This window comes from Trachymyrmex septentrionalis, unplaced genomic scaffold (genome assembly GCF_001594115.1).
Source record: "Trachymyrmex septentrionalis isolate Tsep2-gDNA-1 unplaced genomic scaffold, Tsep1.0 scaffold77, whole genome shotgun sequence".
NCBI lineage: Eukaryota > Metazoa > Arthropoda > Insecta > Hymenoptera > Formicidae > Trachymyrmex > Trachymyrmex septentrionalis.
The window spans coordinates 186049-209596 of NW_017305957.1; the positions used below are offsets into that span (position 1 = coordinate 186049).

Genomic DNA, 23548 nt, shown 5'->3' on the forward strand with positions numbered 1-23548 from the left:
GAGCGATTACAGAACAATGGAGTATTAATTACGTCCGGCGCATTGTTAATTTAATCCAACTATAATTAATTACATTCGAAAGCACGTTCCTGCATATTAATTACTGACGCTTGATACTGCCACGATAAAGGATCATCAAATGCTATCCATTTAGGAAAGTGTTCTTTTAATTAACCTGCCGTATGCGTTGGACAGAATTGCCGTGGAAAAAGAAACGTGATAATTTCATTTTTAGAAAATAATTATTGTAACGAAGCGAGAAATATGAGAGAGGAGTTGCGTGAATGTGTGGAATAATTATTGGAAAGTCATCGAAAGTTTATTTTCGACAGGGTGACAAGGGTGATAAAGGCGATCGGGGCTTCACGACGACCTTAAAGGGTGAGCAGTTTCCAAGTGGAGTATTTGAAGGCCCACCTGGTCCACCAGGACCACCTGGTAAGCATACAAACGAGATAATCTGCATACGAAATAAATGATTAAACATTACACGTCAATTGCATTCTCGTGAGGAATACGAGAACACATCACGGTAACTCTCTGCGAATCTTCTATGCAAATTATTTATTTCGTTAGCATTTCATTTGAATCTGATATCGTAGCTTTTCTAATTATATCAGGAAATCATACACGGAGCTAGATATTTTTTTTTTTTTCTTTGCGTCGTTTATTTTTCATTTCCTCGACAGTATTTTACATTTCAATTAATAATACGTTTTATTAAATTAATACTTTTTTCACATCATTTATTAAAATTGATATTTTCCACGTCATTATTTTAATGATATTATTTAATGCTATAATCTTCCACTTTATTATTTCCTCATGGATTCTTTTTTGCCGGGCAGTGCGCGATTGAGAAATCATTAGTATTGTGATCCACAAGAGAATTAAGTCGGTCACGCGCGATAATTCGGAATCGGAACGCGATGTGGCATTCGTCCGATTATCTTCGCGAATCGATTATCTTCGCGCGCCGGCGTGACCTCGGACGAAGAAAAGGCGGAAATGTTTGACGAGGAAATCTTGACTTGGATGACCATGCAGGTTCCTCTCAGTCAAGAGGAGATCGAGAAGCGATCGCGCACGGTGGGCGTATATACGTGCTGTGTCTCGCCGGCATATAGTAATGTATGCGGCCGTGAGCAAATCTTTCTTTGCCATTCGCGCGAGCCTCCTTTTTTTTTTCTACCGCCACTCGTCCCGTGCGGATCGGACGTTAACCCTTCGGGAGTTGAGCGTCCTCGAGGAGCACCAAAAAACTGCGCACACATTTATGTACATGGTGGTATCTCGCGAAACTCGTAGAGAAAAAGGCGGTAATTTGACCCTCCATTTTGTTTTTCTGTGTATAATTTTTGTAGTTTTTAATTATATTCAAGTCAATCATGTCGCAGATAATTTATTGATCTGAGTTTAATGAAAATATACTTGAAAAATATATTTGATTAAGATAATTTACAAAATGGAAAAAAAATTGTTTAAATGAAAGAGACATTATGATGTGACTACCTGTGATATGGTAAAGTGAGTCCTCTTTTACAGAATCCAGTTCCTTCAGGTTTTTTAGAACTTCCCATGAAATCCAAATAATTTAATCTCATAGAAAATTCTAAACTTATTCAGATATTATTAAATTCAGAAATTTCTTTTTATAAATACGTTCTCTTAGCAATACTTTTGCGTTAATTCTGTTGACAAAAAAAGTCTCGCCATCGCAATATTTCACATTTCGATATCCTAAGAATAAGTTAAAAACCTTTTGCAAGAGATGATGTTAATTATAATAGAATTTTAAGTAGGACTCATGTTGGAAGCAGGAGTCACATAATCACTTTTTCCTTTGCTTGGGTGAAAATAATCTTACAAAAAAGAAGACAATTAGAAGAAAAAAATTCCATAATAAAAGAAAAATAATTAGATGTCATCATAACTCGACGTTAAAGTATCACAGTACAACATTACTGCAAAGCCAGGATAATATAGTTTTAAAATAAATAGGACGTGACAAAAGAGATTTTAAAAACCTTTATAAGTATTCTTAACTTGGTAGAAAATTAAATTAACTTTATAATATACAATTCGAATTTCGTTCCAAGATGTTTAGTGGCGCTAACGTTATAAAGATGCGACGTAGAATTTTCATGAAATATTCGCCGAGAAAAAAATCGCTTCTAAGTGTAACCGAGAAATCTGTGGCCTCTGGGAGCCGTCGCGACAATTCTAAGATGCTCTGTGTAAAAGATTCAGCCCTGCTTAAAATTACAAGACAGGAGACACCACGCGCAACGTTTCTCGTGAATAGTACAAGGGTAATAAATGCGCAGAGAACGTCCTGAGACGCGGCGCGATGAGCGGAAGCTGGAGAATATCTCGTCGCGTAAAGACGAGCGCGCCGGCGACTGTCGGCTTAAAAAATTCCGACCCACCTCTCGCGCCAATATCTCACGACTCGGTCGTTCGTCAACGTTCGTACGCGCGACGCGTCGGCGAGAAAATGATTTACGATCGCGGACGTATTCAGAATCCGATCTCGCTACTCGTAAACGACCGTTTACAGCGCGCCGTGTTGACCGTGATATGTCGGATATTGGCAAAAGCGTCGCGAGTATCAGTTACCTGCCTCGCGATATGATTGATCCGCGAGAGAAACACCGTGATTATAATTGAGTGAGAACCGTCAGGAAAATAGGAAACACCGAAACAGTTTTAAGCGCTCGTTACGAAAGCCTGTAACTAGTTTAAAGAGACGATTGGAAAACCAATTATTGAAAATTTATGCAATTTATTTATGAAATTGCAAACATACAGTTCGAAAATAAGTTTATTCGATTCGAATGGAATGAAATTAATCTCCTTCGTAAAATGAAGTAATTAGATCATATCTTGAGATAAAATCTTTTATTCCAATCAAGAATAAACTGAAGGTAAAGATCTCGAAAGGGATTTAGCAGAAAGACCGGATTTAAAGTCCTCTTTTTTTAGTAGACCTTGTGAATTTTAGATGAAAGCTTTACGTCAGTTTATCTTCGTCTGTGCAAGAAAATAATCTAGCGTTGATAAGATAACTCCGATATGATCGTGTCGAAGACAACGTCGCGAAAAGGGCGGCTAACAACTATACGAGTCCAATGCATTCGACAGAAACGAAATTACGCGAACGCTAATCCGTCTTTATACCGTTGTACGATGACAGCAGAGAACCAAGGATGGGGTAACAACGTTTCCGAGCATTATACATGCGCGCCTGACAGAATTAATTTAGCCACATACAAATCCGTCTCGCAATTTCATGGCACGAACTGCAACAAGCAGCGGAGTCGCAGAAACTCGCTACTGTCGATATTGTACAAAGTCGTATTTTAGAATCAACGGTGCGCGCCACGCGGTGTATTTACTCTGTACGCTCGCGCGATCCTCGAATTTCGTTTTGTGCACGTGGAAATTTTTGCGCACACACACGCACACACACACACACACACACACACACACACACACACACACACACACACACAGACACAGTTGCCATTTCGTGTACTTTATAGTATAAATAACACCTAGAAAAGGTAGCTCGCGCGTTAAAACAAGTAACACACGCAAGTTAACAGTTTATGTGTTTAGCGATATTAATCACTAAAGGAAGATAAGCAAATTTCAAATTCATTTTCCAAAGAAGTTTTCTTTTATAAAATATAAAAGAAAATAATAATATAAATTTATTTAATTTTATATCGATTTGAAACAAATTTTATAAAGACAAAATATTCTCTAATTTTTATATCAGTATTATAGAAGTTATGACAAATGTCATTCTATTACTGGCGAGCAAATGAAAGAAAATCCTATTATGCAGATATAGAAGTTCTTTTGCCGTGTGACAGAATAGCATTGATCGTTTTCGTTGCGAGAATATATTGCTGTCAGTTCTATCTGAGAACTGTAGATAAATCAAAAGACAGTCGATAAAAAAGTAACGATCAAGCACGTCACTGCAAATGAAGTGTTAATCTGTATGACGCTTGACAAACCGCAGTTTTCAATTCTTACACGGGAAGAACGATTTTACTATGAAGTATTTAAAAATTCTACATTGAAAAAAATGTACTAAATTAAATATTTCTTCGATTAATGTTAATGTACATTTATATTTACTTGTACAAAAGCCATTAATTTGATTTAACTCTCCATTTGTTATTAAATAAATATTTATTTACTATAATTAAAAATTAATGCTATTGAAAAATTATATATTAAGATTTAATAAATTTTATCTCAGTAAAATTTTGTTTCAACTATCAAAATAATTACGTAGGGCGCTCAAACTAATTACTAGAATGTTAAAACTTTTTGCAACATTGTCATCCACGTTAAGCCTTCTGCATAATTATTTTGATGGTCCAACAAAATTATCTTCAGATTTGTATCTTATAACTGAATTTTTAGATACTTCAGCAAAACCATTTTCTTACGCGTAATTCTAATTGATCGTGTTACATTCGGGTTTACATTGTAACATTTCAACCGATCGCGTTACCTGTCGCAAAATTTCTTCGCACAATTTGTTTTATTCCAAAATCGCCGCAAGCGCCGCGTTCTTTCGGTCCATATCTATTTTCGTAAAGCTCGATCACGCGATCCGTCGTGAAACGCCGCGTTCAATCACTCGAAGATTCTCTTCGAAAAATGGAAATTCCGCGCTGCTCGTTCGTGTGCGTGCGTGCGTGCGTGCGTGCGGACGAGCCAGCGTGGTGTGCGGGCAGCATGTCTCATCTTATCCACGGCACGCAGGATCTCCGGGCGAGAAGGGAGAACTGGGCCCGACAGGACCGCCCGGCCTACCCGGCGAGAAGGGTACTCGGGGAAAGCAAGGGAAGAGGGTAAGCTTCAGCGAGGTCCTCCGACCGCCGCCGACCATCGACCAAAGCAACCCCGTACGACCATCCATTCACCCTATCCCTACTCAGCCATCCATCCATCCGACCGATCCCGTTATCCGTTGATTGAATCCGAACGTAGCAGGAAGCAGAAACAAATTAAAAGAAGAAAGAAAAAAGAAAGAAAGGGATGGTCCATCCAATCTGTTCCCTGATACCCTCTTGAACCTTCCAGTTGCATCCTGCGTCCCGCATGATATATGCATGTTTTTGCATGATAGCAAAGGTATATTGAACATTCACGTCCCTCGGACGCTGATAACCGCATGCTTCTTGACTTGGTTTGCGTCACCATTTAGATCTCTCTTATGTACGTAGCATGACGTAACCGTAGTTTTCTTCCGCGTGGAATTCAGTCTGGTTTTTTTTTTTACAACGTGTCACAACACATGCCTCTCCAGTCTGAATCTATATGTAGATATATATAGATCGAGTGTTTAGCGTCAGCAAAATTTCCGTCACATGGCCTTAGAGATTGCCTGAATTGATATTCCCGATTACGTCGCTCTTAATGCCGCGTTGGAGAAACGGATCTTCTCGTAAAGCACTACGTTTATACACTGAGAAAAAAATATCAATCAATTTTAATAAATATTCAGTTCAACACTGCCAACTAAACATTTACTTACAGTAAATAAATATTTGTTCAGTAAAAAAAATTATTGTTAAATCAAATTTCTTGTATCAAATAAATATATCTTTATATTTAATAAATATTTAGTTGGCAGTGTTCAACTAAATATTTATTAAAGTTGACTATATTTTTTTCAGTGGATATATATCGGTCTCATCATATTTCGTTTGCTTGCTCGTACCTCAATTCTAATCAATCTAATTTAAGAAATCAGCAAAACATTATTCATCCCCCGATTTTTGCCTGATAAATTTCAGCATTAATTACTTCGGTAGATTTAAATAAATGAAATTGCACTCGACTCGTCTGAAGATTTCAATCATCAATCCTTTATTTTTTGCCGATTAAATTCTTCGCGGTGCCGAAGAGAACAAACGCCGTAATTCTCCCTTCTGCGCGAAAAATATGCGACTTTTTTTTTTTTTTTATCCATTTTCGCTCCTTTTCGACTTCTTGGTTTCTTTCGCCCTACTTTCAAACATCGCCGACGTCTCGAGCTTTTCCCGCGGAATATTAGATTTTGTAATCTTCGAGATCTCTCTGGTTCCGAAAACGAGCGACTCCGCTCGCGCTGCGAGACGCTTCGAGCCGCAAGCACGACGCGCGTGCACGGCACGGCACGGCACGGCACTCTTCACGCAGTCACGCGAGCATGAGCACGTACGTCACTCCGTCACATTTGCATCGTCGAATAAACTGCAGCCGAACAGCATCGTCACAACTCGGTTACGGTTACGGGCAGAGGGAAGTTCCTCGCTGTGAGACGATTTGTAATCTCGCTTCGCGAGGATGTTTACTTCCTCGACGGAGCCGTGGTTGCGCGACACGAAGAGACGGCGTTAAAGGAACGAGAAACGAATCTTCTCCACTTGATTCTACGTCTAGAATTTCAATTCCGTGTAAAAAATGTAATTGATCCATGATGTTTACTACCCGGAAAAATTTGGAAAATCTGCAATTTTCCAAAGGAGATTTCTTTTTTTTTTTTTTGTAATCTTACAAATCAGGAAGTTTCACAGAATTGTATCGGTACTCAGAGAAATTTAAAAAATTTAATCTTTAAATTTAATTTCTGTGTTTTTCTGAAAATACAGTTTTTTTGCAAACACTTTTTGTTTGATAATGCAAAATGTTAACAATTGATTAGCGATAAGTATAGCATCATTTGCATATATTCACGTACATCTTCGCGAGTTTTTATTTAAAAAATCAGGGTAAAAATAGAAGATAATATTCAACAGAAGAGAATGAATCTTTGTTAGTCGTATAGATTTCGCAATTGTAGAAAACGATAGATATAGTCTCGTAGAATCTTTTACTAATTTTTAATACACAGTTAATTTTACGTTGTTTGCACTCTAATTTATTTCAAAGTTGCATTCTCTAACCTGGAATTTTGAATAAAAATATCTGGAAAATCCAGGAATTCTCAGGGAACTTTTCCACAAGGTTTCAATGAACGTTGATCAATTAATTTCTTTTATTTGAGTGTTTACAACGCAATTGCAGTGTATTTACAATGTAACAACTGCGACAGTTTTTAAATGCGGTCGCGCACGCACATACATATATTCGATTCCTATCGAATGAAGTAACATTGAATTTGAAATTCATACATTTATAAACTGACCACAGAATATTTCATGTGTTATTTGTTATTCGGCAACACATTGTTACAGATATATCGCTCTTGTCGCTATTCGATTCGCGAAACCGCGTATGTATATTTTTTTACACGCGATATTTTCTCGCGCCTCCTTCGGGAACTTTCCTCGCCCGTCCGTGTCCATCTTCGGAATTGCATACGTACCTCGAGCGACTGCTGGGGACTCGTCTGTCCCATAAAGAAAAATGCGAAAAAAGTAACGACATGGAAAATGAAGAAAAAAGAAAAAAGTAGAATAGTAAGCAGGAACGGGAAAAGAAAGCAGATAAGAAAAAAAGAAACGTTGGTAGCAGCAAATAACACGTATCCATATTATGACATCCGAGGCTTCTCCTCGGATTCAACCCCCTCTTCTCAACCCCCTAATTCTTTCTTCTTCTCTCTTTCTCTCCTTATTTCTTATTCTCGTGTTTTTACCTCTCGCGCGAACGTCGAGACGTCGATTGTCTCCACGCATTCGCGCTCATCACCACCGGCACCATTCGCGAACCGCAGACTGTGAGCTGGCAAACAAACAAGCAAGCAAGCAAGCAAGCAAGCGAGCGAACAAACAGGGGTGGCGGGCTTAAAGCGCTCTCCTTCCGGCCGAATTACACGCCTACGCGCCTAACACCTGTAAACTAGTGCGCCTAAGAGCTTGGCGTGCGACCGTACCACTCTTTCGGGTCCATCGTAAGTATACTCGTAGATCTGCCGAGCGATCGTAAATTTTCCGATGGCTATTGCAAATGGCGACCACACGCGGCGCATCCTCCGCAGACGCTTGTATTTTTTTCCGCGAGTGACAGCATCCCTAGAATGAAGAACGCGCGACGCATTTTAATTGTATAAAGATGAAATGAAAGTTTCTTCGCGAAAGTACAACGCGATATACCTGTTAATTGACCCATTGTTACAACATGTGGTTGTCAAAAATTAATGAAACGCTTCGACATGATTGCTCTGACCGTAGGTGACCACCGTGGTATTATAACGTGTTTGAAATTGTCAACCGAAACGTGATTCGAAATGTGATTTTATTGATGAAATTCATTGCTTTGGTTTTGCAAGGAATATTAGTTTCTCAAGGTTTCTCTTTCTGTGTCAAGCTGAAATGCTGTTGCGGTTTAACATAATTTTTAGGCAATCTCAGCATGGCATAAAAGTAGAAATATTTCCTCGGAAAAAAAGGGAATTAATTAAAATTAAATAGAATTAATGACAATGAAAAATGAGATTGATTATAATCGATCAAAGAATGCAATTCTATTCATTTCTTTTATTCTTAGCTTTTACTGTTACGTCAGCATTTCGCACTATAATATTTTAAAATATATGTAATAAATTTTTTTGCTAATTTAAATGTAACAATTGAAAATTACGTCTGGGGGGGAATACTATATATAAATACGTAAAATTTTCTGTAAAATAATTATACTTGTACAATAAACGATTGCGTTTTATAAAATCAAATTTCATATAAATTAACGATATTAATTTTTAAACATGTTCATCATTTTATGTACATTTAATGCACAAATACGTGTTTTTTTCTCTAATTAAAGTTAAAGTTCGTCTGTTCGTTTCATGTATTTACGACAGAAAAGTGCTCTGTCCCATTTAGAAGTTATTAAATTCTTCGTAATTCTATGTATTTTATTTTGTGGAATTACAACGAGCCATTTTTTATAGTAAAATGGCTAGTGAACGAGTATACTTTTGACAGCGAATTTTACCACGTGTAATGCTAAAAGCATGACAAATTTAAACTAATGAGTAAAAAAAATACATGCACGAGTTTCACATCTTCCAATGAAAAAATACATTTTTTCAGATATAGGACTATATTGAATTATAAGATACAACGAAAAATTAAAAATAGCTCTTATTAAATTTTGGTTAAGGAAAAATTAAGCAAGAATATTGAAATTTGCATAAATACACCATGTTCGTGCTCAATTTTTCGAGATATTCCCTAATCGTCCGAATATTATATCATAAAATGGGAGTCTATAAAAAAATATTATTCCTTTTACTTACACCCTCTTGAACACAAATCAGTCCTTTAATGTCTTCCTTTCTGCTGTAAGAAGAATTGTTCTCTTAATGCAATTGCCATTACGTTTCGCGATTTCTTTTTTGTGACTATAATGCGGAATAATTTCGCAAGTAAATGGAAATATAATGCATTTGCAGAAAATACGATTAAATGCGAAATTTATACAAATCTTGTAATCCGGCTTTTATAGACACGGTTTCAGACACCGAGAATTATCCTTCGGAGCAACTTCGGCAGTTCCGCTGCAGTTTCGCGGTCGAACCACGACGGTAAACTCGCGGATACACGTGTCCGCTCGCGATACTTACCTCTGGCTCACCGAACCGTAAAATTCGCCATTCGACCACAAAGCAAGCTCGCTCGCAACTTCGCCCGTCCACTCGATTTGCTTCTCTAACGAGATGCGAAACCGGACTGCTTGTTCCGGATGCGCTGCGTGCGTCCCGATTGCAAAGCCGCGGCCAAGTGTACGTTTAACTACAGATAACGGAGTACGCCAATTTGTTCAAAAATATCTTGGATCCTCGGACAATACTTGGAATTGATGTCTTTTGAAAGTATTATAGTTTAATTTTTACGAACTCACTTGTTTTTCATTAGATTTAAATTTGCCTGCAAAATTTAATTCCATATTTTCTCTACAACGTTCGACAATTACATATAATTACTACATTAATTATTATATATTACTATAGTTTAAAAACTTTAATTTAAAATTTTCAGACATACGCTGAAGAAAAATTAAATTTTAATAAATATTTGTTTGGCTAGTTCCAAGTAAATATTTACTAAATGTAAATATATATTTATTAATTATATTTGATACAAAACCATTAATTTAACTTTAAATGACTGTAAGTCAGTTTTTTTATTGAATAAATATTTATTATAAATGTTTACGTAGTACTATGTACAATATATTCAAAGAGATATATATTAAAATTTAATAAATTTTTTTCAGTATAGAGAAGAGCTAATATATAATTGTCTTCGATACTTTTTGCTAAGGAAAAATGGACTTCCAAAATCGTCGAAATCTCTAAGATATTTTTGAGTGAACTGTGTATATAGATATACACGGCATTCGCCACTGTTATTTTTAGGATGACGGAGGCGATATCGAGCGCTTTTGATAGCGTGCGTGTGAGTGTGTGCGTGTGTATATGTACAGTTAGTGAGTAGATATCCTCGGCGTGTAGTGTACGTAGCTTGTGTAACTAATTTGTGTTTATGTAGCGAGTAACACCACCCCACTACTCTTCCGCGTGTATCGGTTCGATTCACTAATCACTAATAACCACTACTACCCCCGGCTTGTTGTTGTGTTGAGGCTCTCGCAACTCTATCGACTGGCGATCGCAAGCGCCTGCAGGCTGTCGCGTAAGTATTCAAGATCCTGTCAAAGTTTGTAGCTTATACTGCCGCGACTATGGTGTCTCTTTCTCTCTCTCTCTCTCTCTCTCTCTATGCTCATTTTTCGCGCGATATTAATATTTTTATCTATTTTTATTTAATACTTTTTCTGTCGGTCCTACCCCTCGTTCGCCTTCTCTCTTTCTCTCTCGCGTAACATTCTTATATTCTCAATGAATCACATTTCGTAAATTATATAATTAAAATATTTTCTGAATTTAAAGAAGGACTCCTTTATGCATTTTTGTTATATCAACTTGTTAATAATATTTCGCGGTATAAATCATATCACGTTACATTTTAATGATGCATGTAAATTGAAAGATTTTATTGCTGCATAAATGTACGTGGAACTGCCGATATGTAATAAGTCTAAATTTATGGGATACCTTTTTGCGTTTTGCGAACAAGAAAGGATCCTATTAAGCAGTAGGACCGGCTCTACAGGTTGTAATTATGAGAAGAGACTATAAATCATAGATGTTATCATAGCACGAGAGAGAAAAGAGATACATTAGTAGTCCTCAATTTTCTACTAAATTTGAACCCTAACTAACGAATTCTCCGTAGTCGCATGAGTATTAGTAGTCGTCGTCTACGTCATGAAGTAAACTTGTTTAGTGTGACTTGTAAGTGTGTTTAAATGTGTAGTACAAAAGTAGCTGTGCACTTACGATCTTGGCACTTGAGGTAAAAAAGAGATTCAATTACGTAGATTATCACTTAAAATTGAATTGTGAAAATTGAACAGGCGTGAAGTACCAAGATCGATTAAATTAATTGACGTAGATCTCGAAATACCATCCTCTCCTCCTCTCCCTCCTCTCTGAAACAAGACAGATTAACGCTTCGTTAGAAGCAACAATGAAAAAGAAATTGACAGCGCACATGGAGGACCTGGTTGGATCTGACCTTGCAGTGTCATTGTAGGGTTTCAAGGGTGAGAGCGGTTTGGCATTGGCGAGGGGTGCCCCCGGCCTGCCGGGTCTGAAGGGTGAGCCCGGCGAACGGGGTTACCGGGGCGAAAAGGGCGCCATGGGAGACGCGGGTTTATCAGGTAGATTATCACGAAACCATTCTACCGTGGCGGGAAAAGACGAAGGATAAAGCACCGAAAAAAAGCGATCGTGTCCGCCCTCTTATTCCTCGTGGAATTATTCTCCCACGAAAATCCGCGATTCTTTGTACATACCTTTGATCTCGCCTTTATATCTCCGTGCACTCGCACGAAAAATCCAAAAATTACGGAACTCGTGTAATCTTTCTCAAAATGATAGTTAGCAGTAATAGCCACAGATCTATCTTTCAGAAGATAATCCACGATCGACGACGATTAATGTCACCGATCAGATTTTATCGTTAAGTTTTTTATTTCTTTTTTTTTTTTTCATTTTTTGTTTTTAGTTGATTTCTTCAATAGTTCAACGTTCAATACGAGAAGCTTTAAAATTCATGGTATATCAAATTTTTTCTAGGAAAATAAACAGGCAAATATCCGTTATACGGTTCGTTTACTGTATCATCAATGGCACCGCACCTTCTTCCGAATATTTTTGCATATAATGGTATGAAAGAATAATGTCTCATAGTTTCAAAATGTATATCATATAATTTCAAAATGTATACCAAATGAACGTGATGTTAAAGAATCTTACTTTTCTGTTTGATTATGCAAACATACAGAGAATAATGCGGGTCCACTGAACACGGGCGCGAGATCAGTTCAGGTTTCTTGTTTAACTTTTCGAAGATATGTAATAGTGGAACGATTCGAAAAGTTCCCTTACGAAACTTGAAAACGACCCCGCGTTAGCCCCTAGGGAAAAGAATTTGAAGGCTGTGCCTTCGATTCTCTTCCGGTAATGCGCGCCAGCTTCGCCTTCCGCGAAAAATTTCAATCAAAAGTTAATAACGCCCATCGTTCGATGTAGGAAATTAAATATTAATTCGCTCTTCGTATTGAATTGAATATTTAATTAAACGTTTGTTTTCTGAAAGAGTCATCGGGCGATCGATATTTATCATTGCTATGTGCGACGTTGCGAATATTATTGCGCATTTAGCGGCAAATGTTGAGGGATTGTTAACGTGACAGTCTTGTGATAAATGCTTTCCATGATGTCAATCAAAGTATCGGCAGACAATGCAGAAGATATTAATGTAGTAACAATATTTCATTGACTGCCACTTTAAAACCAGTTTATACAAATCAAATGTGTGTTTTGTTATGACTTATCTGAAAAATTCTCTTTATTTTTTATCATTAACCCGCAACAGGAACACGTATTTTTTGTGACACTAAACGAATATGTGGTTCCTTGGAACTCATTATTTGTTATTAGTTTTATTTTCTTTAAAAATTGAAACATTTGTAATTTGTTTGTATTAGCTTAATTTATTTAGTTTTGTTATTAGTTTTATTTTATTTATTATTTTTTTTTTCTAAGAAAATTAAAATATTTGAAACAATAACTAAAACTTAGCACAAATATAGTACGATAAATAATTAGTCTACTTTTATTTTCTTTAAGAATGTACTGAAATTTAATATAAATATAGTATAATTAGCCTACATGAATAGAGAAAAACTGTGAAAAATAAAATCGTGAAACAAAAATATTTCAAATCATTACACTATTTCAAAATTAAGAAAAAACGTCCTCGTAGGATCGCTATATAGGACTCACATGTTCCAGTTACGGATTAAAAAGAATACGATCCCGTATACATATATTCAAAGATCTCTGATATTTAATACAACAATAAACGTCGAGTGTCCGCGGATGTCCCTCGGGTGAGCCGTTCTATCGAAACGCGATAAACACGCCGGAAGTATTCCCGACACGGGGAAATCGCCCGGAGCAAAATGAAGTCGAGAGCGGAAAAACGACGGACGGAAGGCGAAGTGGGCAATGCGCCGGAGGTTTCTTGCCACGCGCGCGTTTCGGAATTGCGGAGCGTCATCGATCGCGCTCACGCGCGCGAATTAATCTAACTTCGGCGAGCTCGAGCAACCGAGCAGCTCACGGTCGGCAAATTCGCTTTCAGGGCCCAAGGGAGAGATGGGACTGCAGGGCTTGCAGGGGCTCAATGGAACCGACGGCGATCCTGGTATCCAAGGACCCCCCGGATTACCGGTAAGTGGGACGCAAATGAGAAATGGTTTCCCCAAATCTCCTCGTCTTTCCACGCCCTTCACGATGTAATATTCGGGAGACGTTATGGCCACCGTGTTTTACAAAGGTGACGAAAATTTAATATCCCTCGCGTCGTCGGACTTTTGCATAATGCCAGCGTATTTTACGTTGCAGTGATTAGATTGTTGAATCAAGTTGAGCAAATGCGGGAGAGAATCTCCCGAGAGTGTTGTAGGAAAATAAATTCATAGTATTATATATACTTAATAGGGAGTTTCTGCAATACCGTTTATGGAATACCAGATACGGAATGTTAAAGTCAAGTTATCTTAACAACTAATTAAGAAATGGATAACATGACTTTAGCGTATCTGAATTCACGTTATTGCAAAAACTCCCTATTGTCCGTTATTTTCTGTGGCATTTTTCGATGCCTTAAGATTTAACGTTTCTTTCAGTAGCATCGATATATCGCTTAAAAAATGGTACAAAAAATGTGATTTTCGAGTTATTAATATGAATGAGTTAAGTAAACATTATCGAATTTTTACATTGTCCAAATTTAAAAGAATATTAAGACTTTAAAAGAATATTAAGCACGTTATTCCCAGAAGGATATATCCGCAATGTATCATAATGTATTCACAAAATATTAGATATCCCTTTGGCGCTGAATTATCAACACGTAATATGTGTAACATTATATCAACGCAATTTTCAGTTGCGCTCATATAATGTTACGAATATTATGTGTTAATCTAATTAATGTGCAAAATCAATATTACGTAATACATGGAAGGCTTTTTAAAGGAAAAATAAATAAGGAAGAATAAAGCTATAAAAATATGGCCAATATCTATGAATATATTACATAAATATAGAAAGAATATATGTATAAAGACGGTTAAAGCTTAATGTTGGGTAGTAATGATTAATATAAATTTCTAAATACATTTGTTTCAGTCAATCTGTGCGCCACATTGTCGGCCTTACAACATAATCATTTAACTGAAATAATAATGTCCACAAATTAATTTTTGATCGTCGAATTGACACTACTAGCATACTTAAATTATTAAAGAATAAAGCTGTAACATATGTCGCGTTTGCTTGTCCCTTATTTCAGGGAATATCCGGACCCAAAGGTGAAAAGGGCGACTACGGCGATATTGGTCCCCCCGGCCTTATGGGACCTCCGGGTCTACCCGGCCCACCGGTACGTAAATGATCTTAAACGTCATAACTTCAACAGTCCTTCTTATCATAAATATTCCGTCTTATGTGATTCTACTTGTTGACAGGGCTATCCTGGACTGAAAGGCGAAAAGGGAGAGAAAGGCGAATCGGTGAGTTTGTTAAATTTTGTTGCGTTGACGCTGTTTTGAAAATTAATGTGATATCAATCATTAATTCTTGTTCGATAAAAGAGAAATCAAAAATAATTTATATAATATGATAAAACTAATAAAAATGGATAATGTTGTAGAAAAAGAATTATATAAATACAAATAATATGAATTATATAATAAGAGAAGTATATAAGGAATTATAAATATATAAATATAATGTACGTTTGTTCAATTACATATTTATTACTTTTTGCCTTTTTAATATCTTGATCTAAATCGAATCATGGTTACAGTACGTATGAAATATGATCCCACCGGAATGATTTTGCAGAAATTAGGATTATTCAGGATCCAATAAATTTAAGCAAGATTCTATTATCGAAGAATAATATCTATATCTTTGACGGACGATCGTCGATAAATGCAGCTGCCGTGATTTCGATCGCGAAGCTGCCGCATCTTCCGCATAAATGCTATTATATTTTCGTCACAATAGCTTCACGATCGATCGCAGTTTTGGTGCGATCGCGATAGCACCAGAACTGCGATTTCAACGCAGGCGTGCGTTAGGCAGTATCTCACGATAAAATAAATTTCTTTTCATGGCGGGACATCGACCTTCCATCCATAGAAGTACAAAAAGCTCAGGCGAAGACAGGTATGTGGCAGTTTGTATCTGAGATATCTTCGTTGCCTTCGTCCTCGATCGTGCGACAAAAGAATCGCCCTTGATCGGGGAAGGATGCGCGATGGAAAATCGTTAATGTTACATTGAATAGTGTAACGTGATAGTAATACAACATGTATGAACACGAATGCGCGTTTGTTCGCAGGGAGATGGCACGTTCGAGATGAACGCCGGGGAAGTGGTAAGTTAACTCACGAAAACGCGTCGTTCTCTCACGAATGCGTCCGCTAGTTACCGCGATATACGGTAATGTCCGGTTTGTAAAAAATACAAAATAAAAATACGCCGGACAATATTACTTCGCTTCCATGTTGTCTGTTCGAGCGGGTTTTAAATTTTCGGTCGCGCCATTGCGACATCGACATTGTGCTCCGTTATGGCCGCGTTTTATGTAGTTATGTGTAACCCTTTGCGGCACGATTTATGGGGATTATAAAGCAATTCGCTCAAAGCTGTAAAAATTGTCGAACAAAATCCGTTTTTCTCCTCGATTTTATGATACATTCATCCGCGTCGGAATTTTTAGGAAAATAAAATACAACAATAATTTACTTTTCATAATTATTCATTTTTCATTATTATTATCGATTAAAATTTTATAATTATGCCTTTTTTATAATTATAATCGATCGAAATCTCCATAGCTGTTTTAGAACCCAAAAATTAATTACTTACGAAAGAATAACCTTTTCTTAATCGATAAAATGCACGATATGATTTTTCGTGCTAGATCGCGATCTAATAAATTATTAGAAATTTTGCGGACGTGTTCAGATTCCCACTCGAGTGCTTTTCAGACCTCATTTTATTCTTGTTTAATATTCGGTGAACAAAAGTAAAATGATTCTTTAGATAAAAGTCCTGTGTGGTGTAATTTTAGTGATTAATTAATGGCTGCGTAGAATAGAATAAACAGCTTTGCAAGGGCAGTTGGAAAATACATTAATATGATTGATTTAGATCCAGTGAAGAACTAAGGACAGGATCAATCATATTAAAGAACTATCGTATTAAAGTTTCGCAACACTTGTAAAGCTGCTTTTTCTTCTGAACGCGCCTATTAAAGCCTGCGACACACGACGCTTGTCCTGTTGGATTCATAGCTGGGTTAGAATCTTACCATCGTATTGGCTGCCGTACTGTGACAGTGTCTCAGCATCGTAGCCAATACAGTGGCAAGAATTTATTCCAGCTAGCAATCCAGCAAGAAAACAAGCATCGTGTGCCGCCGGCTTTAATCGCATGTGATGTAGCACGAAAAATCACATCGCGTGCCTCTGATTTAAATATCGATTAAGTTATTAATTCATGATATTGTCGATGCATAGATAATGGGCCCGCCCGGACCCCCAGGACCCGCTGGTACCCCCGGACTGCAGGGCCCACCCGGGATCAAGGGTGACAGAGGACACGATGGCGCCAAGGGCGATCCTGTCAGTAACCATTACCTATCTATTGTTCGCGTGTGTAGAATATGAAAGCAGTTATACGCGTTCGCGTTCGCGCACTGGAAAACGAATGTTGATTTCTCTTTTCGAGATTGCAGACATCGAATAACAGAATCGATCTGTTTGCATCGCTCCGTTTTGTTCGAAAAACCATCGTGAAAAACCTTTTATACATCAAGCTTTATATTTTTATTTATCTCCGTCGTACTATCACTGAATTTGGGAAACGTAACAACTACAGCGGAGTCCGGTTATGATCGCAATAATAAATGGCGTTATTTTTTCACGTTTATTAGTTTAGTTCGTTCCGCGCACAGCAACGAAAAAAAAAATTTACCACGCGCTAACAGGATCGACAAAAAAAAAATTCATTCTCTTTTGAACATTTTAACTTTCTCTATTTTGACATCGATGATGATATGAAAAGTAAAGCCGCAGTCGAGAAAGATATTCGTTCCGATCGCGAAATAATGGGGGAAAAGAAAAGCTGCGAAGGGCCGTTGAGGGCTAGTTGAGAACCCTTCGTATGCGAGAAAGATCGCGTTTGCGATGTGACTCCCGAGGCGTGAAGCTATTCACGCCGGTGATCTTTGAGATCACCTTTTTGCGTGCGCGACACCATTGCAATGCGGACAAGCCCGTTCTCACGCGTCGCTCTTTCTTTTTTCACGTTACAGGGAGAAAAGGGTGCCAAAGGGGATCCTGGTCCGATGGGACTGCCCGTACGTATTTTCTCTCCAGATTACACACAGCATGCACTCAAACACACGCACACACGTGTAGCCTTAAGCGCGCTCTAAAAAGGAAACGCGGATACAGGACGCACAAAGGCAGATAGAACGCAGACGGGACCACCCCCCGAACGTTCTCCTCGGGGAAAAAAAAAAAAAAAAAAGAAAAAACTGTCCTGTGTCCTTTGCTTTTTCTGCAAAAAAATCGCGTTCCGAAAATTCCGTACCTTGCATTGTTAGCGTTAGTATCTCTTTCAGTCCATTGTGTGAGTTTACTGCAATTTTTCGATAAATTTTTCGTCTAAAAACAGAAAAATAACGTTGTTTATTTTTTTTTTTGTTATCAACACACTCAAATATATGATACACAAGATTTCTTTTTCCACAAGATTCTTCGTCAACTTTGAAAAAAATGGTTTGGGACTGAAAGAGTTGTAGGGTATATTGTGGCACGTGGTATAATTAACGAATTGGACTTTATCGGCAGAACGAAATAGGTACACGAGAAAGAAAGACGGGAGGAGGCGTGCGCACAATGTTACGAAGGTATACACGCAATCTCTCTGCATGAGAAAAAGACCGAATACAAGTTAGAGCCTGCATATCCTCCTCCGAGCGACGGAAAAGAGTGTCGCGCGCTTGATCCACCACCTGCGAGACCGCGTCGAATGCGGCGGGCGAGACATGCTGATGGGCATTCTGTCTATCTACTTTCAGGGCCCCATGGGACTGAGGGGAGAGTCCGGAAAGCCCGGGGATTCCGGGAAACCTGGTGCCATGGTAAGAACGCGGACCTCCCGCTCCTAACGTCATCGTAACTTGGCGCCGCCGCCGCGGAATTCGCTGATAAGCCGATAAGTGCGTTCACACATTATCGCGCGACGCAGCCTGGCGAAGCGTACCTCTCGATCGCCTCTCGAGTACGCTTTACTTCTGCGTGTACATACGATACCGTACAAAAGGGCTTTTAGGGTAAGAGGGAGCGTCGACGAAGCGGCGACTGTCGTCACGTCGAGAGAGTGGCGATTCGAAAGGAGGCAAGCGGACGTCTCGTTAAATACTTTGCGCGCGCGAAGACAGTCGCTTCCTGCCGCCGACGAGGACGACGACGACGGCGACGACGACGACGACGACGACGACGACTGTCGTTAATTGCGCGTTAGATCGATAGAATTGCAATCGCGAGGCGATTAGGACCCTCCAAGTCGGCTGGATTCCGTCGAGATGGATCTCGAGCGCCGTCGGTCGGTCTCGTCTGCCAGCGAGGTCGCTGTCACTACAGGCTCTACGTTCGAAGTGTTTTAACGCGAAGTTTAACGTCAGCCTTCTTCGGAATTGAGAAGACTCCGATCCGTACTTTGGTACGGCGGAACGCCGAGGTCGCGCATTTTTCCTTTCGACATCGGAAAGTACATTACCGATCGAATCTCACGGACACGCGTCTTGTGTCTTGAAAGAATACGCGCGCCTCGGCGTTGAGAAGTTTTCAACGCCGACGGTGTTCCTTTGCGCCCGACTTCGCTCGAGAACAAAACCCAAAAGCTGGATCGTACAAGTTCCGTACGCTGGAAAAAATTTACTAAATTCTAATACATATCTATTCGAATAGTGCTAAGTATTTAAATATTTACTTGCGATAAATATTTACTCGATAAACAAAATGATAGCTAAATCAAATCGATGATTTTTGTATTAAATAAATATATGTTTACATTTAGTAAATATTTGCTTAGAACTATTCGAATGAATATTTATTAAATTTAGTATTGTTTCAGTGTATATAGCTTGCGATCGTAATTTTTCACAGAGTTTACAGGCGTGGAATAGATTCGTCGAGCAATTCGATGTCTGGCGACAACAAGAACGCGGAAGGGACGTCTTCCAGAGTACCGAAACTCGTGAAAGAGTTGGCCACACGAAGTAAAAGTTACGCCTGAAAATCAGCGATATCGGAATGAAGCTGTACATGTCCGGTTACTGCCTAAAATCATTTTAGAAGACGGATTCTTTGACGAATTTTTAAAAGAGGCATATTTTCGACTTGTATTCTCTAATTAAATTGCCTAAAATTATTGGCTGAGAAAGAAATTCCGATTCGTCCAAAAATTCGTTGCTAAAATATATATCTTCCCGAGAGATCATCCATGTATATTCGATGTCGTGTAAACGAAGCCGCGGAGCCGCTTATTCTGCAAAGAGTTTAAACCAGATTCGGTGAAATAACGTTAATGAATTAATTAATCCGCGGGCAAAGAGACCGCGATGCCATGGTGTTCGCTTTAACGAACTCCGTGAGATTTGGTTTACGCCACTTTCTCATAGTAAGCTGCTCGCTCTCGGTTCACGCGTTAACGCATTGCTATCATCCGTCCTCTTAACTTACTCTACGTGTCGGCTTGATAAGCAAGCGCCGCGCTCGCGCCGACCGTCGAGAACGGATTCTCTCGATCGAGACACGAGTATTCAGAGTTTGGTGGATCTAAAAAGAATCCGAGCTTGGCCGTCCCGCTAAATTTTGTGTCATCAGCGAAAGAAAAGAAGCGTACGGACGTCGTTTCTCCGAACGAGTCATTAATAATGTAAGCATGTAAGAACTTCTCGATCTTATCGAATTAAATGCGAAAACGCTTTAGTGCTTTAGTGTTATCGCACTATTGCAGCGTGAAGTACGATAACGGAGTGAAGTACGATATTATTTCATCGCGTTATATACGAAATATATTTCGTATACCTGATAATTTCGCGATATTTTATCCCCTCGAATCGCATAAATTTGCGTGGTACGTTTTGCATAAAACTTGAGAAGCGTGCTTTTTATTTAGAAGCTCAATTTTTTATTTCAAATAAAGTATTTTTTACAAACGTGACAAGAAGAAAGAACAAAATTGGATGAAGGCGTAGTTTTGTCGATCCAGAAGTGTCGAAAAGTAAAAGTTTAATTTTCGTCCAAACTAATTTGACGAGCCTTGAGAAACAATTTTCAGTCTGTCCCTTGTCTGGTAAAATCTACTTTTCCGTTGTGCCTCTCTTGAGAATAATTCAGTCGGCTTGTACTTAACGAAAGCTCGCTCTCGCAGCATTGCCGGCACCTAATAATAACCCAGCCATTTATCATGATTCCTCTTCGTTCTACATTTCTTCGTAGCATTCCAGTCGCATTTCACGAATCATCAAGAACGTTCCGCACGGTTACAAGGGAAGGGAAATTCTGTAAGATATATTGATGAAGAGGAAAAAGGAGGAAAGAGAAACAGAGGGGAATAAATATTAAGACTCCCGATCACATCGCTATTGTACTAAATTGTAACGTCAAAAGCGAGAAATCGGACGTGATCTCTTTCTCTTGCTTGGTAGAAGTTAAAGAACAAATGTAAAAACAAGATTCATATCGGGGCACAGGTTGATCGCGTTGAACATTTTCCTGATTACTCGTTGCTGGCGTCAGGATGGCTTCATCAGGAACATCGATAACGTCCCTCATCTTTCAACACTGCTCGATCAGGACGCGAGCGTTGATAAAAATCGCGTTGATTGACAATTAAATTCGCTAAAAGCGGCTTCTCGCGCAGAATGCAGCTGGATGCGTTTTAAATCATCGCTTGCATAAAGCTTGCATAAAGAAGCAGCAGTCGAGGCGTGGCGGCGAAAGAGGGAGAACCGGTGGGGGCAAGTGTCGGTGTATTCCGACTCCCTTTACATTCGGCAAGCACCTTTTACGAGAGTCGTGGGAAACGTCGGTGATATCGCGCGTGAGCATCGGTCGCGAGAAAATTTCATGTTCACCGAACAGTAGTAAAACCGTTTCCGAGACTGGCCGCTACGAATAATAAGTAGGAGGTACACCTTGTCCCTCCCCCTCTCTCTCTCTCTCTCTCTCTCCCTCTCCCTCTCTCTCTCTCTCTCTGCCTGCACTTTCGGCTTTTCCGCTCTATCCTGTCGGGTGCACTAACGTGCTCGTATCGATAGTTTGCGACATTTTCCTGCGGAACTCTAACGTAGCTGAGAAACACAAGTGCGTGACGTTTTCATCAATAATAAAGTCGATACGACATGCTCTTTGGCGATATAAACTAAACGTCAACTACATAAACGCTTGGTGGACGCGATTTAACGTTTACGATAGTCAATAATTTCGACAAGCGTTTCTCGGCGACGTAGTCGACAAATTCGGAGTTTAACCGAGCTTTGTCCTTTTACAAAAGTGTTTTGCGAATGCTGACAGAAATGTGGAAGGGTCTCGATATCGAGAGTTACGATCCTCAGCTCGGGAGTATCGCATGATTTACACGCAAGATGTAATTACCGGTAGGTGATCACACTCGGCCTAAGAAGAATCTTATTCGAAGTACAACGAGATGCTCCATGAAAGCATCTTTAAAGACGATCTCGATATATAGGAAAGTCGAAGGTATCGACTACTTCCTGTGAAAGATCCGCGGTTGGTGTGCGGCTCCGGATCGCATGGAAATTGATTTACTCAAAATTGTCCCTTCAACTTTAAAATCCTAGAGACACGATAAATCGCAAGAATCCTCTCATCCATCATGAGCTGGAATTAATAACAATTTTTCAACGGAAATGAATTTTTACACAAGAATTGATAACAATCAACTGTGTCGAATTCGTGTGAAAAAAAAAATACTGTTGTATCAAGCTACAGCACTTTGAGTCGTTTAAATCAACTTCCGCGTTAATCGATCGCACACCATCCTCGACGTCTAAAAATACAAGAGGCAAGAAGAATCGCGAAAATGTACAGTGTAGAATATACGGTGCCCTCGGCGCGCCGTCACAATCGATGTGTACCGTATACGGCGGACTATACAAGCGGACTACTTCTAACACCCTGTGTACACCCCGATAAATTAACGCAGAGTTTAGTCTTAAGAGGATAAACTGGACGAGAAAGTCTGCGCGAGAGAGCGAAACGAAGGTTCCGTCGGAACTCCACGCCGACGCGACCCTTATCTGGCGGCAATTTCTCCTGTGCGTGTAAAGTTTATGACGCCCACATATACATATTTAATACACAAGCACGAACACGTCATATATGTATACAAACGCTCACACATACACGCGCGACACACGTGCATTAACACGGAAGGAACGTATGCGTGAAACGAGAAACGCAGTCGCGTCGAGATGCGCGAGTCGAAAGATGTATATAAATATACAGCGATTCTCGATTCTATCGGCGAACACGCGATTTTTTTCGGGACGCCAGAACGGAGTTTTTCAGTTTTATTAGATTCTTTGGCTTGCGTGAATATCTCGTTGATCAACGGCGAGGAAACTGGAGCGTAAATCGATATGGGAACGTCTGTAATTATCGATTCTGTAGAACAGGGATATATCTACGTTTGTTTTAAGTCAATTCGATATACAATCCCAATCTCGCCGAAATTTCAGTCAACGAGGTACTCGCGAGTGAGAGCACTCATTAAAAAGTTCCGTTTTAGTGCGTCGGATGGATCGCGAAAGTTCACCGATGAAACTCGAGAACGCGCTGT

The 23548-nt window shown here is 39.1% G+C and overlaps 1 protein-coding gene across 17 annotated transcripts in view; it reads left to right on the forward strand.

The window, feature by feature from the left end:
• LOC108754157 (collagen alpha chain CG42342) overlaps positions 1–23548 on the forward strand; it is a 171205-nt gene that overhangs the window by 137345 nt on the left and 10312 nt on the right. For 12 of the 17 annotated variants that reach the window (XM_018496257.1, XM_018496250.1, XM_018496251.1 and 9 more), the window contains 11 exons: positions 333–438; positions 4789–4877; positions 11616–11742; positions 13734–13822; positions 14949–15038; positions 15124–15168; positions 15803–15829; positions 16005–16040; positions 17188–17292; positions 17985–18029; positions 18756–18818. In XM_018496257.1, coding sequence (XP_018351759.1) covers positions 333–438; positions 4789–4877; positions 11616–11742; positions 13734–13822; positions 14949–15038; positions 15124–15168; positions 15803–15829; positions 16005–16040; positions 17188–17292; positions 17985–18029; positions 18756–18818 — 822 coding nt within the window. The other 5 variants (XM_018496265.1, XM_018496267.1, XM_018496268.1 and 2 more) reach the window with 5 other exon arrangements.